Consider the following 19575-nt stretch of genomic DNA (forward strand, 5'->3'; position numbering starts at 1 on the left):
TCTACCACCACCAGATATTTGAAAAAAGCCCTCGGAGAGAATTACCTATGCACTGTCAAAACGATAATCTGTCTTCGTGAAATAACCCACTCATGCTATACACTTATCGTAGCAGGCATATAGCGATAGAGGGTAGTAGAGCTCAATAACCCACTAGAACTCTTAAGTAATTTCAAGTTTTTCTAACTTAACTGAGAATCGTTTAACAGATAAACCTTTAAATATTGAAAAATGAAAACTAAAGGAATGAAGTAAATTCTATTACCATGATAAATTATAAAATGAATCCCAGTTAAGTTAAATTTGTGGATATCAATCATCTCTCCCCGAATGATCGAATAAAAATGACTTAAAGTGAAAATAATAATTAAATAAATAATCAAAAATAATTACTTGCGAACCCAAAACTTATGGAAAACTTTAAAATTGTTAATTTGATTGCCTTGTTTTTTTTCAGTACATACGCATAAAAAATATTTGTAAATTTTCGTAAAATCTTTTATCGACCAATAAAAGTAAAAAAATCAAAACATGATACAAAAATGGCAAAGCTTGCAAAATTATTCTTCGGAAGGCGTAAGCGTTGGTTTTATCTAATTAATAGCGAGTAATACCGCCATTATTTTCTGTGACCGCCTCCAGTCTGGAGCTCATAGAACGAACTAAATTCTCGCACACCTGAGGACGGCGTCCAATCGATTGCCATATTTGGCGCACATGACCATCTAGCGCATCCAGATTGCGCTCATTCCCCTTGTCCCATTCTCTCACCACTAAACTCCAAAGGTTTTCTATGGGATTCAAGTCTGGGAAATTAGATGGCCATGGCAAAACATGAATCCGTGGATGCTCCTCAAAATAATTAGAAACGATATTTGCCCTATGGATTGGGCAATTGTCCTGGACGAAAGTACTTCCTCGCCAGGCGGAACGACCGTTTCAATATACGGCAGAAGATGGTTCGTCAGGATACCCTCGTACTCCTCTTCATTCAGTCTTGGAGACGTGGAAACTATAGGCCCAGGCCCTGCAGCCGTCATTGCACCCCAATAACTTTTGCTGAGGCGTCCTGAGTTATTCCTTGTAAGGATGTGCCGCTGATCGTATCTATGAACGTAATGTGTTCATGTTGTATTAATCAATTCCATCAGGATTGACAAAACAATAGAAATAAATATTAGCAATTTAAGAAATGAAAGAAATGCTTTCATACCGTGTATTCCTTGCTCTCCACAGTTCTATTCTTCCTTCCTGATTGCTGCGAAAAGTTTTTTCGTCCGCGAAAATAGTTAAGTCCCAAAAAACCTGGTCGTTTACTAAATTATTTCTGCTGAAAAACAACCTCGAATGCTTCTGCTGCTCAGTTAAGAAAGGCTTTAGGGCAGGTTTGTGGTGTTGTATGCCATGCGCAATCACCCGCCTTCTAATTGTTACGTAGCTGCAACCAAATTGCGCCTTCCTGGAAATCGCAGCTACTCCGCCAACACTGAGAGGTTTATCCTCAATCAAATGGCGAATCCTGTAGTCCTCCAAATCGTTGGTGGCCCGAGGTCTGCCGCTTCTTCGCCCGTCCTTCAGGGATTCGTCGTCTTCCCTAAAACGCCGTACCCAGTAATACACGATATTCCGGGACAAATTGAGCTGGCCAGCTACTTGGGCAACTGTTTTACCGCCCTCAACCATCCCAATTATCTGTACACGTAAGGTTGGACTCAACCGCGTGCTCCTCTGCTCTTCCATAGCTCAGTAGTTCAAGATTGGTTCTGAGTTATCGATGAAGTTGTTTCTGAACCACGTGCTTTTCTTTAATTCGCTGTTCCATGGTTCACGGTTCTCAGGTCCTGTTCCCATGATTACCACTTTAAAACCATGGATATCTTTCATTCCCACTTATTAGTAATTCGTGGCATGGATAAGTGGTTAGAGCGTTAGTTTGCTGATCTGAAGTCTTAATTTCGCATCCCCACCGAAGCTAATATTTTTTATTTTGAAAATTTTTAGTTTCAGCGTATTTACTGTCATAATTATTATTCAGTAGATACTCATAATTTAAAAGGGCTTAATTTGTTTTTTTATGCAAGCTCACCCAGCGAACTTCGCACCGCCTAGCAATCAATGAACATTTATTTGAAATAAATCAACATTCAGCCCTGATGATGAGTGCCGAGACGGTACTTGAAACGTTGGCCGTTATAAAAACATTAACCCGGTGGGAATCCCGAGAAAAGTTTACCCACATTATTCGCCGGGAAAGTATAAAATCATATTTCACAATGGACATTTTGGTTACAGCATTTATAAATAATGAGCGGCGGAACCGATTTGAATCATTTTTGACTTATTATAATACCGTAAGGTAAAGATTCAATAAAACTACAACAATTAGTATTGCAATTGCTTGTCAGAAAGGCATTTTCTCTATCTACATAGGGTTGACCCATGTTACGCAGAATTTCTTTCTGTGAATTTTCTAATTTTTACGTTTTAACTTATCAAAATTTAGACATTGTGGTTTTATAAAGCAGTTAATAAAGTCCATATTGTGGCGAGCCATTTATAACTCGGTTTGGTAAAAGTGAACTCCGTAAACGTGCCCCGTATGTAAACGAACCCGAGTGTACACTACACATTTGGGTTTATTCTGCACTAGCACCTTCTGATATACAACAGTTTTTGCTTTGTTATTAGTCGTACGAACAAATGAAACGGATAGTTTACCAACACTGAACATGACACATATAATTGTTCATGAGATGGATTTCCTAAATTCAGACTACAAACACTCAACGGTTGACATAGTAATTAGCTAATCATCATCGCGAATGAAACACGAAGCCGAAATTTGAATTTATTTGAACTCATAGGGCATATCAGATGGGATCATGGGAATCCTTGGAATGAGAATATCCTCATCTTTGAATTTTTCTTTGAATATAACCGCGTGAATCACATTGATTATCGGTTTTTTATCACCTAACATGTTCCATTGCATATTTTAGGTTTCAAAGGTTCGTGACCACCGAGTCAACCTTCAGCTGTATATTGTGCAGTGGTAAGCCAGTAGTCACATCTAAGAAGTTTAAAAATGCAGATGGATAGTTCGTGCCTTCATCTATTTTTGTAACACAGTCAATGGATTTGAGTAAATGCAGATTACCAATTATTTGCAAATTTCGAAGTTTCGAAGAAGTAATCCACATCTTCGTCCTGAGCCGCCAAAATTGCTCGCTCGCTCTAAAATTTGTGATTATTGTGCTCATCATTCATGTTCGAGAGCACTTTGTTGAGGAGTTCATCTTTCGATGAAACGAAATTGCAAAAATGCCGAGGATATGAAATAAATCCGCCCGATTCGTCTACAAGAACACGGCCTTTGCCTATAGTCAAAAATTTATGAGGCTCAGTCATTAAATGGGTGAAAACAAAACAGATCATTTAGTAAGCAGAATGACCGACTTGAACTTGAGCTGTTGAAGTGTTGACAACTCCTAAAAATGTCCCCTAGCATCCATATTAATTTCTTCCATGAACTGATATTATTTTTAAATGTTAATTCTGCTATTCGAGGTTGATACGAATCCAAAAAATTCTATTTATCTAGAAAATCGTTCAAATATATGTAGCCGTTCGCGAGTTATAAATAGTGTAACTAACACGATTTACGATTTTTTTATGAATATAAATATACTTAGATTAAATAAATAAATAACATAGAAACACTGAAAAAGGGACATTCACAAAATGTTTTTCAGACGTTTCGATAGGGTAACCCACCATTCTCAATGAGTGATACAGGACTGCTGATGTCTTCTGTGGAGTTTAGGGGGGGGGAGGTTGAAGGGGTAGGTGGAGGTGAGGGGGAAATGGGGAGGGATTGGCTGGTGGCTACTGAGCGACGTTCAGCCCTGGCGGTTTGAACGCTGTTTCCACCCAGGTGTGCTGGGTGAATTTTATGGTAGTATTTCGATTTAGGAAAGGGAAAAGCACTGCTCGAAGGAACTATTTTGTGTTGGAGTACTGGTTCAACGAATGGGGGGGACTTGGTGGAGAGGCGATGGTTGCTCATTGGAATGGATACTGCCGTGGTGCATTCTCCAATGTAGCAGGCAGGGCAGAAATTGTAGGATAGTCGGTTGATGGAATTAAAGGAAGTATTTAAAGGAAAAAGGAGAAGAGGAAGATTTGTTGATGACTGGTGGGGAGGTGGAGTGAAACAAGAAGCAGCACTTGCATCTTGGGCGGTTGCATGTTGAGGAGGAAGAAGATAGGGGGGCAGTGCGGGGGAGAGAGGGGCGGGTGGATCGAAATATTTGCGCACGTTGGGTGCCTTTCTGTAGGTGATAGAAGGGCGGGAAGGGAGGAGATTGAAGTACTTTGATTGAAGTACTTTGGTTTGCGCTGATGATGGGGTAGAGGTCTCTTAAGATATTTTTTATTTCTTAGGGCTGTTTAGGCCTTCTTCTAATTCATTGGATAAAATTCTATATTGTGCATTCGCAATAGGGTATAACATCAACAGGTTTCCATTATCAGCTCGCCGATAACTTGGAAGAATCCGTTCTGACAAATTAGTTGGATCCTTGCATTGAATGAAAACTAGAAAACACATTCAACGCAAAAACCAAATGAAGTAGTATGTGATGATTATAAAGGCTATTTGCTGTGTGTAAGTCAAGTTGGACGTCATATAATGACACACATATCACCCGTCTCAAGAGACGTGTGATGAAGCATGGTGCTCATTGCAGAGAATCATAATAATCAACAGCTTTCTAAACCAATTAATGCAATAATCAACTGCTATATCTTCATCGCCAATCTAAAATCACTAAGTTAATACCAACGCTGGGTTTGAATGCGCCCCTTACCGTCGGGTTACGGTTACCCCTTTTGCAAATCCCTAACGTTCAAAATGAGTACTAGCAATCCATAAAAATGATACGTCAACCCTTGCCCAATTCTTAACTTGTATATTACCATTTACCATTAAAAAAAAGTATATAACGGTTACAGCGAATTTAAAGTATTTGAAACCCATTGTTAAATACAAAAGGAGTTACCAAGAAAAAAAAATGTTGAGATCTTAATTCCGAGTAGGGGAATCGATCCAACATCCTTTACCATGACGACGTCGCATTAACTCCAGTACGCCACCACGACTTCTGACGTTGAGGTATTTGTAATACATAATATCAGACCAGCAGTGAAAACCGGAGCAAGGACACTGAGTATGCACTCGAAATTAATCATTAAATCCATCAGAGATCGTAACATAACGATAAATTTAGCAAGAAACTTCTCCCTCTTTGTTCATATAACTTCACATGGTAGCGAAATATTTGCAGTGCGTGAGCAAGGAAAAAGAATAGAGTAAGGGAAACTAAATTTTCTTGAGAAGCAGAAGTGGCGCCACAAGCTTTGTCCTAAAACTTTTGAAAGTGACTGTACTTCGAGCTAATAAAAGTTCAAACACCTTGGTTTAAAACTACTGATATATTCCAAAAAGTCCTCAAATAAATGGAATACGTATCAGCGACGCATAAGCAAAAATGAATGCATGAAAAAATACAACACAGCAATACAAGCATGCTCGTTGAAACACAAATATTTCCTTAACCATTTCGTCACACCCATAAATACTCTACAACTGTAATGTAAACTCTATGGTCACACCGCTGGGCCGTAACGAGCTTTCGTAGCAGTTCCGGAGAGAAGCAGCAGATGGCGACGAACGGTGGTAATATTGCGATTGATCGCGGCGGAAAGCTCATCGACAAGGAAAAAGCATCGCGTTTTCCCGCCCCTTTTCAAAAACCCGCAAATGCCAACCCTTTCGATGAATTCTTCTCAGGATTGCAAACAGGTTGACTAAGTCGTGTAGGCCGACGTTTCGGAAGATGACTTTTCACCCATTTCCAAAGCGCGTTACCCCATTAAAGTCCAATTTTTTTGCCACGCAGAACGCTACGGGGACCGCATAACAACTAAGGAAGCCATCGAGATCCGCCCCAATCTAAAAAGCATCAATCGCGATACCGGCAGTGACGTGGCCAAGGGGGAGGATCCGGACCCCAACTAAATATAGAAACACAATCATTTTCCTTTATAAAAGAAAAGAAAATATTGAAAAATCATGAATTAAAAAATATTTCTTTAACAAATGAAGTTTTTTCGGTTATGAACAGTGTTAAAATTAGTTTAAAACCCATTACTTAGTACTCTGTTTTTCAAAAATTCCCCCCCCCTGGTTTTGGGCCCCCCCGAACGAAATTCCTAGCTGCGCCACTGGATACCGGCTTCCATTTAGCAATACATGGAGACTATTGATGAGTGGAACTGTGATTTTCCAATCACTTCGTTACCTGTAACTGCTTCTGATCATTAGCGGTGATTCTCAAATGTGATTGCGAACACCGAGAAGAATCACTCTTAAAAGTGAGCATTGATTTGTGGCGCTGCTATTCCTGGTACTTTGTCCAATTCCAATGAATGACCTCTCCGCAAAAGGAACGAATAAACTTATTGAAAATTTTAAAATTAGCCAAAATATTTTTTGAGGGAATAGTTCTGATTATGAGTTATTATTAGGTTAATTAATTAAATTTGACATGGCAAAGGAATTGATAAGGGGCAATTATTAAGATCCCGACGGCATATTTTTAAACTTTTTTTTTATATTCAAACCATCGTGATTCAAACCGTTAGCTGTATATTCCGTATAGAATAAGTTTTTCATCATAAAAGATGAATATCATATCCTTTATTGTGCCCTGGGCAGTTGGTGGCAGTGGTAGCACCCGAAGCCATCTTCAGCGTATTCACATTCGCAGTGATTTCGAGTATTCAGTGATTTAGTCTCCGGCAGTGATCGGCTACTTCTCCCTTTTAATCACAGGTAGCGATACAACGCTCATCACTTGGTAGCAGCCTGTGCTTTCATCACCAAACCCAGTGATCCAATCACAGTGATTTTGAGCATTAAATCACCGACAGTGATTGCTCCTGATTCAATCGATATATCGCTCATCAGTAATGGAGACCTGTTATCAGCTGCGCAAAAAACATAACGGAGACACGTAAAGAATTTCAAACGACCTTCTGCCAATTGGACGCCATTGGAAGCCTTATTGTTGAGCTCGCTAAATGGTCGTAACGGTTCAGTGTGACATTGGATTTTCATAGAGTATCACGCCTTGAAAATAGGAGGCAAGTCGTCTTCCGAAACGTCAACCTATTCGAAAGAATTAACCTGGTTGAGAACCCGAGAAGAATTCATCAAAACAATTCACCAGGAGAAATTAAAATCCTTTAGAAAGCCTTTTCTTCGACACAGGGCCTATGTTTACATTAAAAGGATTTATTTATACTTCGATAGGCTGATATGGATACGCATAGTGAAAAATCATCATGGCACATTAACAATTTCCATGAATAGATTGTGTCACGAAAGAGAAATATTTCAGATGCAATTATAGATACACTAGCTATAGAACAAATATTTCAATGCAAATTCAGAAATATGATATTACCCTTTTATTGGAAATAACGATTAATTATCAGTTTCTAATTACCAAAGCAGTGCCATTTATCTTAGCTTATATTAAGATCTATATTAAGATTTTAACGATTCCATACCTCTTTATTCGTTGCCACAATTTTTCTTCACAGATATCAGCACATGAGAGATTATAGGGTCCTTAACAATTCTAAACAAGTAACCAAGGTGATACAAAAAATATCAGTCTTCAACGAAAAATTGACATTTTAATATGCACTTTTCAGTATTTTAAATTAAGTGCTAAGTAGCGATTGGTTTGAATTTGCGATCACTAGTTGCATTCACTTACACGGAAGATTCCTTGCATACCACTATTTCATTCTTGCTTCGTCCATCGTTAGTCACTTGTTTACCCAAGTAGCACAACTCCTTCGTCTCCTCAATTTTATGGTTTCTAGTTTCAAAGTCAGTCAATACAATCTCTTCCTTACCAACGGCATGGCAATAATTTGGTTTCCTTTGCATTGATGTTCAGCTTATACCTAGTCATTATGAAGGATAGCAACGGCGTCATGATTAATAGAAATAATGGCGTCTTCGGCTGGGTTTATTAATTGCATGCTTTTACTTTTTCATTGTTCTAATGTGGCATGGAATTGCCATAGGAATTGCTAACAGTTAACACGTGTTGCCTTTTCGTTTATATGCACGTTTATTTTGTTAATATGCGTAATGTTTTGTGACCGTGTGGTGTGCATGCGGGAATCATCTTGCATGTTAGGATGTGATCAGCCACCAGCCACTTCTGTGATGTCAAACACCACAGAAGTGGCTCGCAGGTTATTATGTGGATGTAGACTGTGTTTTCCTCAGTGAAAAGAATTTTCGTCTCAGTTTTTTTAAATGACTACGGCGGCATGCCAATTTTTTCACCGAGGAATCTATCCTGGTGCTTTCTCGTTCATTTTGTTAATAAAAATGAAATTACAAATAAATCTCAATTACTTTGGCAGGCATTCCTTCGTACGGCGTTCCCCCGATGGATCCGTTCTTCATGAAGGAAATCCAGGTAGAGGGCAAGGACATTGGAGTTCGCCTTGTTTTCAGAGACGTTAACCTCCACGGTTTGTCCAACACCAAAGTTACGGCCATCAGGTGAGCGGCTCCATCAACTCTCGAGGTCGCAAAGGGCGGAGGACAATCGTGTCACGAAATTTCAACCCTATAGTGCTGATGCCAGTGGAGACCAAAATTACCAATGAGGTTGAGGTCATAACGCACCATTTTTTAAAACAACAGAAACTTTAAGCGCTCCGATTGGCCGCGAGTTTGCGCTATTGCCGGATGCCTTGGATGCATCGCGATCTCGGGCAGGCAAAAAATTTCGAAGTTATATGTTGTCCAGAGCATCCGGCTACAGGGTAAACTCGTGGCCAGTCGGAGCGCTTGGCTCAAAGTTTCTGCAGTCTAAAAATGGTGCGTTTTTGATCTGTAGTGTGTATGGCGTAAGTTGGCGCACGGTCCCGCGAAGTACCTGAGCCGCGAGCAAAGGAGGGGAGGAAAGGACAGACCACAAAAACTGTATGGGACCGACAGACACAGGTGGCTGGTGGGTCCGTTCGCCCGTCCCTTTCCTCCCCCCGACGAAGGCAACTAGCACCTCTAATAAAATTATATTAAATTTTTTACTTTCTCATAATATCTCAATCTAAATAGCATATTTGTAAAGTACTGAAAAAGCTAAGAAGAATGATATAACACACGAAGTGCTCCGATCATAAATAATGAAATGGCCGAAAGTGAAAACAAAACGTACAGTATATAAAAATAACTTCAAACCCCATAGTGCTGCTTCCGACGAGTCCTTTGCCTCGTTTTCTCATTGCCATTTGTTCCGCCACTTCATACAACTTATGTCATTTGACATCCTGCTGGGTAGGCACAACTCAACACGCTCAGAGAGTAAACATTGAAATCCTCTCTGATCATGAAATCCAAGTTCTAACAAAAGTTTCCCAGTTCTCCGGGTAGATGCTATCCTCCCGAGCAACTCCGGGCGGCTTGCTAGTCTATGTAATTAAAAGAGGATGTCTGTTCGCTATGCGTTTCCTTGCGGCTGCACGGATAGCGACCAAAATTAGTGCTTAGCTCACGCTCCCAAACTTCGCAGCGTTACTCTTCGTGGTGTCGTACGCGTCGTTTTATCATTACCATTTGTTTCGTCACGTCCTACAATACAACGTCCGTGGTTGGACATAATAACGGGTAGGCACTCCACTTTACACACTCAAAGTGAAAACTTACCTCGAAGTTAAAAAAAATCACTAACTCATGATTAACTTTGTGGTATTCCATTATAAGTTTTCTTGGATATTACACAATTACTTATTATTCCACCTCTTTTTTACCCAACGGGACCCAGGTTTTAATGAATTATCATCGTCTTCAGGTGCAAATTATAATTTGCTTATCTTATTATTGTTACCTAGTTACTTGATAAATTTTAAAACGGACGTCAGAATAGGGGGAAAGTATGGGTAGAGATATTCATTTTTAAGAGTACTGCCTTGACTTTCAATAATTTTTAAAATTTCTAACTGTTCCCCAGAATCCAGTTCACGGCGGTCATTGCAAAATTTTAAAATATTCATTTTAAAATCGCTCCTATGACAGTTGCATATTAAGTGTTTAGCAAAATTACTTTTTTCATCTTTGTTACACTTGTAAGCACTTAAATGTTCTTTCTTCCTTATTTCAAAACTTCTTTCTGTCTGTCCCTCGTATACATCATTGAAATCGCTTCATTTCAATGAGTATACTCTCCACATCTATCCAATTGGTCTATCTGATTCTTACATTTAACAATCAGTCTCCTTAGAGAGGCATAAGGTTTAAAAGCCATGCGGAATTAGTTCTTGGGTAAATGATGAGCCATTTACAGAGGAAGTGCATCGAGGTACGTCACTGTGCACCACTGCTTCTTTTTATCCTCGACCACCGAAAACATTTGGTCGATAGCCAATCTTCTCTGTTTTTTTTTTTAATCAGTTTGTCTATCAAATTTGGAGAATAACCATTGACTGAAGCAATTTGTTTAACGGTGATGACTTCTTTCTCAAAGTCATCTTTTGATAGTGGTATTCTTAACACGCGATGAATCATGGAATGAAAAGCCATAAGTTGGTGTGAGTACCTATATGGTGTCTTGAACCTGCTGGGATGACATGATCGGTATAACAACGGTTTCCGAATAATGGAGAAAGAATACCTGTATTTATCGAATTTGATTGTAAGATCCAGGTAATTTCAGCAATAGTTGGAGTCTCTTTCACAGGTAAATGAAACTGTAGGATGGATGTCATTAATAAAAACTCAAGAACTTATCCAGTTGCCGATCAGTTCCATTGCAAAGCACAATAATTCGTCAACGTACCGGTACCAGTATACCACAGAATTTAGTAGGCTGTGTCCTGAGCTAAGCATTTTTCCTTCCAAATAATAAAAACACAACTGCCAACAACGGAGGAAGTGGTGAGCCCATAGCGAGGCCAGTACTTTGTAAAATTTACCGTCAAACTTGAAATAATTTCATTAAAACAATAATAAGATAAACAAATCATAATTTGCGCCTGAAGATGATGATAATTCATTTAAACCCGGGTCGCGCTCTGTAAAAAAATAAATGGTATAAGTAATTTTGTAATATCCAAGAAAACTTATACCTCGAAGTATTCTACACTCAACTATCAATCCGTTTCGAGCAAACCTTTCGCTGGGGTATGCGTTCACTCTACGTTTTTGGTCTGCCCACGAACGAAAACACACTAAATGAACAATGTTGAGGAGCGGAGTAAGAGCTGATCCCATGAGTTTTTTTCCATTGTTTGCTGTTACATATCGATGGCTAAGTTCTAAAAAGTACCTCAAAATATGGCCTGAGTCTGAGTTAATGCTGCTAATACTGTTGATAAGCGATAAAATTCAAGCAAAAAACAACTCTTTGTGGGCAAATGTACGCTTCTTTTTAAGTTTTAGCTATTTATGTTTTTTTAATTTCAATTAAAATTATAAACAATTAAAAAAATAAATCGTTCTTTGCTCTCCTGAAAAGTTGCTGATCGATATGTATGTTTATCGTCATACCTGCCATGTTGCTTTGCCTAAAAATCCTGTCATGTGATCATGAATTCCCAGCTCCAAGTTTCCCACTTTTCTAGATTCTGTTCTTCCCGAGCAACGCCGTGTGGCCTGCTAGCGTGTTATAAATGGAGGTCGGCCACCCTTCGAATGCCCGAACTCAGTGATGGAAAAATCGATTATGATGAAAATGGCGCATTATCAGTCAAAGATCGAGGAAATCGAGGTCAAGCCATGACATTCGAGTTTCGATCAAAACTCGATTTTTCAACCTCGATCTTGAACATTTCTTTTGATGTCAGCAGCGTCACAACCGGCCTATAATAACGTCATCCATACCCTATGAAATGCTTTCCTCTAAAGCCTGTAGAATTGGAAAGGTACGAGATCGATCATCAAGAAAGCATCTCAACCGATTCATCTTTCTTAAAACCAGTTGATCCCAAAACCTTAATGTGCAAGGATTAGTAAAATTTTACTTGTAAATATTAAAGCCTGTATTCCAAGTGCATCTTTTGGAATGCTTTCTACTACTCAAATGTGTATTTCAAGTTCTCAAATTAATAATAAGCATTCATGGTTAAACAAAAGCCAGTAGGTACTATTCCGCAAACTTTTTATTATTAGCTGTCAACTAGTTTCGACGTCTATAACGTCATTATCAAGACTAAATATAATAAAGTATAAATATAATAGTTAGTCTTGATAATGACGGTATAAACGTCGAAACTAGTTGACAGCTAATAATAAAAAGTTTGTGGAACAGTACTGGGTTTTGATTTACCACGAACATTTCATTTTTCAACTAAGTAACGCCCAAATCAGTTGATTTTACTAATAATAAGCATGTTTTTGTACTAACTGAATTTAAACAAAGAACCGTCGCTTTTTCGATTAATCGATCTTTTGTTTCGAAGTTCGATTTTTGCTGAAAAGTCCAGATTTTTATTCCGATTAAAAATCGATTTTTCCAAAAATCGCTCTCCTTCTAGCCTCGCTCCAGCGCATTGCGGTGCTAAGCTACCGGCACTCAAATTTTAGAGCTCGGTTACCCACCACTTGTGATAACGTCAACAGTGACGCAGCGAGGGGGGGTGAGGTTTTGGGGGATGAAACCCCCCCCGAGCTCAGAGAAATTTTTAAGTTTAATTCATTTTACTTAATTGGATTTATATTACTAATAGACTAGCGTAATGATTAATAAAATATGCCTTAGAAAGCCGTAAAACTCACAGTTTTGAACCATTTATCTTAAAATTCCGCAAATCGGGTATCTCGCACCTACAGCTTATCCTGGTGGGTATTCCATACCCCCAAACACACACGTATTAGTAGCATCTAAACCTCCCCCAGCCTTTATTCCTGGCTGCGCCCTTGAACGTCAATATTTACCAGCCTTTACTAATCAATGAGAAACAGTAGTCTTGACTGTTATTAGGTCATAGGTATAAACTGGCTGAAATTTAAACAACGTCACCTGTATGATCTTAATTGCCTTGATTTCAAAATACTATCTTCTGGTAACCCACATTATCTATTCGAGAGATTTATCCAGAAAATAAATATTCATTTGATACCCACTAGGAATCACAATGTTGACATTCGCCCAACATAGAACTTATCAACTCGAGAAATTCTTTATGGTAACAGCTGCCAGAATATGGAATTCACTGCAAACAGATTTTAGAAATTTACCATACGAGTGTTTTTGGGCCAAAAAGTACAAATTACTTCTTAATAATTCAATGCAATTCCCTGGATAACTAACCATGCTGATATGATATCTTACTAACGTGATTAGGAAAAGAATGTATTTTTATACTTTTGATATAGTTTTAATATAAATTCTACTAGCGTTACTTTTCTCTGTACACCTTAAACTTATTTTTTAAATAAATAATAACATTGTTTCCAAATTGTTTCATATGAGTGGGCATTTTGGACAGCTAAGTTCCCAGATATCCACATTCGGGATGCAAATGTGTACATGCCTTTACATAGGTATTAATTTTTTCTTTGCTTCTTTCCTGTTTTATTTTATTCACAGTTTTAGAGCTCGGTTACTCACCACATTATTGAACCTTAATATATTAATTTTTAAACCACTATTAATTAATTTTCCTTTACTGTAATGTTAAATATCTCACTGGCCAGGAAGGTCCACGATAATTAATGATATGAATAAGTTCAGCTTTGGAAATGCAGCTTTCAAAGTTATTATCGCTAAAAGTGAACATTAAAACAGTGGTTCGATTACGAGATGGTAAGATAAGGGTTCGTTTCACTCTAATCAACCCGCTCCTAATCTTTCTCCAGGATCAAGCATGATCCCCCGAACTTCATTTGGAATATCTACACTCCCGTGATGGAAATGATTGGCAACTACGAAGCCAGCGGAAAAGTTCTTATTCTACCCATCAGCGGAAAGGGTGACTTCAACATGACATTTTGTAAGTACTTACAGACATACCTCGTGTCCAAAATGCTGGATTAAACGCTGAATGCGAAGTGAATGCCTTCATCGCCCGAGGTTCAAATCCAAGAACAACTGCAGAACTCCTCCAGCGGCAAATTGACGCATACGAAACGTGGAAACTCACCGCAAATCCCATTAAATACATCCACACGACCTTCAGTCGCAGACCAAAAGCCAGAATTGGAAATTTCATTTACTACGGAAGTAAATAAATTACACGCAAAGAAACCGCCAAGTTCCTAGGAGTCGTCCTACATTAAAAAAAACTCATATTGAATCATCACATCACCAGCTCCACAGCAAAGGCCAAAGCCGCAGCAGCTGCCCTAGGTCCACTGCTACAGAATAAGTCTAAGCTGTCCCTCGAAGTAAAACTCATCCACTATAAGACGATGCTTAAACATTTACTTGCTTACGCGTCACCTGTCTGGCTGATGGCTTCCAAAACTCATTAATCTAAAATACAGAAAACTGAGAACGTTCTCATCCGAAAGATTGCTGCTTCTCCGTGGTTCATCAGAAAGAAAGACATCCTCAAGGACTTGCGTATAACACCGATCCTTCATGAACTGAAAGAAAATTTAATCTCATTCAGAAACTCACTCTCTCGGACCGAAAATGACGCAACGGACGCAACAAAGAAGCACAGAACCCCAAAATCCGCATTCTTCCCTAGCCATATCCCTTACCCCTAAATAGTTTTCCACCTGCAAAGCTATAAATAAACATGATAAACCTGACCTGAAAAGAAAATATAAGAAACCCACTGGAGAGAGCCAAAACGGATGGGACTAGTGTAGTGCAACAAAAAACAGAAATTCCATCGAGGCGAAGAGAATGCCACACGATTAAGTTAAGATCGAACAGAATATTAATTACTTTTAGTCTAGATACAAATTTTAACACGTTCCGTGTTCATGACGTAACGACTGCGTCATGGCAGTCGCTACCGAGTGACTGAGGACGTAAGGGCTACGTCATGATTCCCTGTTGTGTTATATTCCGCCCTGAGCGCCAGCCACCGCTGTAAGGGTATATAGGAGAGGGTCAGGCAACACTCTTCGACTGTTTGACAAGCGGGAAGCTCCGAAATTTTTTTCCAGTTTTTCTCCGTTTTTTCTATTTTACCCGGTTTTGCTCTGCAAGGACTTCTTTGGAGGTGGGTTTTTTTTTTTAAATCTATTACATTATTACTTTCATTTCATAATGCGGAAGACAGTAATATCTTCTCTCAATTGTTCTTATACCTTAAAAAAACTTCTAGAAATATTCAAAGTGAAATTAAAAGATCCTTCATCAGTTTACGAGGAGAGGTAAGATACATTATTACCAAGTATTTTAACTTTCTTCATGACTTTTCATACAATTTTTTACGTATAGGTATTTACATAACTGTTTTTACGAGAAGGAATGGAAATATTTTTGCCAAGTTGTTATTTTTATTTTTAGTGTTAATTGACGCTAACGTGATAAATTGTTTTGGCTGATTTCCTAATTTTGCACATACTCCATACCATAAATAATGAAAGCTTCCTTTCTCATACCTTTAAAGTTTCCGAGTGAATTTCATTTGTTATGCTTTCATCATGGGAAAATTTGGATTTATCATTATGTTTATTTTCTGCTACACTTGAGCTAATAACCATATTTGCATGCATTTTACAATAACTTTAGTGAAGTCCACATTGCGATTTATTTTTTACTCTTTACATATTATGCACAGTAGCTACATACACACATACATACGTTCACTTACTTTTGCATTAGAGACTCATTACTTGATTTTTACTTAATATTCGAAACCCTTACAAGCATTTTATTTGGCATTCTCCGCAACAAAAAAGCTTAAGAGAGCACTACTAAATTCTAAAGAAGCTTAAGCAGTAAATACTAAATGTAAAAGCTAAATAATGCTAAAGCGGTATTTTCACACGATCAACTTGACTTACACCGGAAGACGGGTAACGAATCTTGCGTGATAGAGTTTTTTTTCGTGTTTTTCATTTCTCGAGTGATGCCCCCTCTTAAAAACTGAAGCTGTCTACCTGATTTTTAAATTTGATTAATCGATTTCAATGAAAGCAGAGAATTGATCTTCACAATGCATGCTAAAGTGTGTGATTCGATCTCGTAAGTTACAGAAAACTAACATCCATTTTTTTCTTTACAGTTGGCATGGACGTACAGTATGAATTTAGCTGTGATACTGTGAAGAAGTCGGACGGCGAATTATACTACGCCCCTACAACACACAAAGTTGATTACAGCGTCAAAAAAGTGAGTTTTCAAATGGAAAACCTGTTCAACGGAAACAAGCTCCTAGGTAAGTCTATTATGACATTTTTAAAACCATTTCCAATAATAAACGAAATAAAATTATGCTTAACAATCAAAATATTTTATGATTTAGTTAATAGTAATTTGACATAAATATCAAGCCAAAATTTCAGTGTACGCAACTATATTCTCAAATGCCACCAAACCGACCGCTTTTTGAGTTATTACCCAATAGTTTCCATTGAGTTTCATTACGTTGGATATATGAATATAACGAATATGATTGCTAATATATTTTGAAAAAAACAGAAATTTTAATAAAATCAATTTAAAAAATGAAATCAATAACCATGATGCATTTAAGAATCACTCCATTCCCATCTTGGACTCATATCTTCAAATCACAATACAGTCTACCCTCTTGCATTCTGTACGTAAATCCTATTCCCTTCCTTCCTCTTCCCCGCATAACAGCTATAAAGCATTATTTTCCCTGCCACGGTTACTCTACTTCCTCAAAAAAGGATATTTAACGTTTACATTCTCCTTTGGAAAGGCAAATGTAAATTATGCAAAATAATTGACCCCTTGCGCTGAAATGAGGAGTCCAGCACGTCATGAATTACCGATGCTAAATCACGCGCAATGACGATTGTAACAGAGTTTAATAATTTTAGCACTATTTACAGGGGTAATATTAATATTTTTAACGTTCAACAACGATAAAAACATCCATAATATGCATATATATTTCATATTTCACGAAATATGATGTATTTGAAGTAATAAATTGATTTTTTACGAGTAGCGATAGCTTTATTCTCGATATCTGTGACAAAATAATTTACGATATGAAATAATAATCACTTTTTTATTCCACTGTTCTACGTTGATTACAAGACTTAAAAAATATGTCATTAACTGCCATTACATTTGAAAAGAAGCACAGGATAAATAAATAGTGGATAGGAGCAGGATATTCTGAAAATAAGTCACAGTGAAAGGGGCTTACATGGAAAAAATTTATAATTAGCGAATATTCATGTTTCAAAACTCGTACTTTGCAGGAGACGGAATGAACAGATTTTTAAACGAAAACTGGAGAGAAGTGGAGAAGAGCTGGGGTCCGGAGGTAGCGGAATCCATCGCTGGCGCCATGACAGTGATCATCAGAGCATTAACGAGCAGAGTTCCCGCGAAGAGTTTCTGGACATAGAAATAGCGGCAGAGAAGCGAAGCACTGAACTAACTATAGTGTCTGTGAATTCTGAAAGACTACGAAAGTATCATTGTCTATAAATCCCCGAAATGTGATTCGCATCGTACGCGAGGGCTGTCATATTTTCAACCTCCGACCGCTCAGCAAAAAACACCATAATACAAGTGACAAACTGCGAGTCCTACTCACCACACGCTTAAGTCATTTCTCATGGTAAGTTGTTAGTTTAAGGTTACTATAGCAATCTCATTAATTGAACTACCTCAATTGATTCTCCCGCCACTGAGGAGAGACAGCCAGAAAACTCGACGAATGGCTTCAGCATTGACATGTCTTAACCAGTATGCCAACGAAAGAGAACTTTTTAAAAATTCACTGTGGGTGGAGGAAAAAACAGTGTGAAACCTTTCGTCCATTCCCATTCAAAACAAAAGAAGAGACACGCTGACTTCTGGAAGAGTTCTGATCCATGACAACGCCCGTCATCTCAGCACTGATGTAGCCCAACTGCTCCTGGAGAAATTACAATGGGACATTTTCGATCACCCGCCGTGCAATGCCACCCTAGTGCCATGTGACTTCCATCTTTACGATGAAATGTAGATATGGCTAGGAGGGAAGCGTTTTCAAAGAGGCAATGGGCTTCAGGGCAAAGGCAACATTCATTGGAAGTCATTGGCGGCATGAAGAAGGTATAGTAAAGCTTCTCCACAGGCACGTCCAATTCCTCAATCGCCGATGCGATTATGTCGAAAGGACACCACAAATGTGCTCAATATTTAGCAGTGAAATAATTTCATCAATCCCTTCGTCTTCTGTTCATGACCCATCGGAGGTTGAAAATAAAAAAAACAGCCTCGCACATAACACTTTCTGCCTTCATGGAATTAGAATGCAGCGAATGAAATGTTTGACTTGCGGTACGAATCTCATGTAGTATTCATAATGCAGTTGTTCTTTGGCGAATAATGCCTGAATCACATATTTACGTTTGCCATGTCTATGGCATAGATGTAACAAATGCCTTTCAGGGACTTTGAAAATGGCGCATTGAGGTGTTTTTCTTCCAAAGAAGCAGACGATATCCATCGACTATCTAAATAAAGTCGATATATCCTAAACATGTTGCTATTTCACGATTTATATCTTGACAACGTTAAATAGACATACTATTTGTAACATCCACGACGACTGGTAAAAATAACGTTACATGGATATCCAAGTTGTGATATCCGTGATATTAAAAAATTGTTGTTCCAAACAGTATCCATGTGTTCATATCCATGTTGTAAACATGTGTTCTGTTTAGAATTGAAGAGCACAAATGTTTCTTTTTTGTTTGTCTAGAGATTACCCAAAACCATAATAAATACACCCATTATCTACTCATTAGATGCCGTGAAGATATCTAAGACATGTTGTAATATGGACCTCTATGTCCACTGTTGGGCATCCCTGCAATGTTGTTTGACAGGTCCTTTGGTTGTTTGAATGATATCCCTGCAACGTCAGTTGGATTAGCATGGACATTGCACTGGTGTCACATGCTAACGCCAAAATTGTTGTCTCGATGTTGCTAGGATGTCGATTGCTGCTTGGGCTGAATCATATGGCCACTTATATCGTCAAATTTCCATCATGATCACCTCAGTGATTAAATCTCTGGCTACATTGAGAGCCGAAATTCGCTCTAATATCTCTGACGAGCCACGCTACGATTTAAGCCACGGCGGAGAAATTTCTCAAATGAGAGGTTCTCAGTCAAGAAACTTCTCAAATAAGAAATTTCTCAAAGATGGAAAAGTCACCGGGATTGCCTGTCGCTGAAGCTGCTGCAGTCATCACTGAATTAGCTCACCGGAAAAGGTTTTTTTTTGAGCGACTAACCTAGCGATCGCAGGAGATATCTTTGAAACGGATGCACAAATTAATGATTTTGCGACTCAAACTCTCAGATGGAGATAAATG

General features: G+C 38.4%; 1 protein-coding gene across 1 annotated transcript in view; it reads left to right on the forward strand.

Moving 5' to 3' along the window:
• The window catches only part of LOC124161495 (circadian clock-controlled protein daywake-like), a 40509-nt gene extending 22315 nt beyond the window's left edge, over positions 1-18194 (forward strand). Inside the window, exons 3-6 of the mRNA XM_046537825.1 lie at positions 8512-8653; positions 13952-14085; positions 16282-16434; positions 17456-18194. Coding sequence (XP_046393781.1) covers positions 8512-8653; positions 13952-14085; positions 16282-16434; positions 17456-17604 — 578 coding nt within the window. The 3' untranslated portion in view covers positions 17605-18194. The remainder of the gene's footprint in view (positions 1-8511; positions 8654-13951; positions 14086-16281; positions 16435-17455) is intronic.
• The last annotated feature ends 1381 nt before the right edge of the window (positions 18195-19575 follow it).

This window comes from Ischnura elegans, chromosome 6 (genome assembly GCF_921293095.1).
Source record: "Ischnura elegans chromosome 6, ioIscEleg1.1, whole genome shotgun sequence".
NCBI lineage: Eukaryota > Metazoa > Arthropoda > Insecta > Odonata > Coenagrionidae > Ischnura > Ischnura elegans.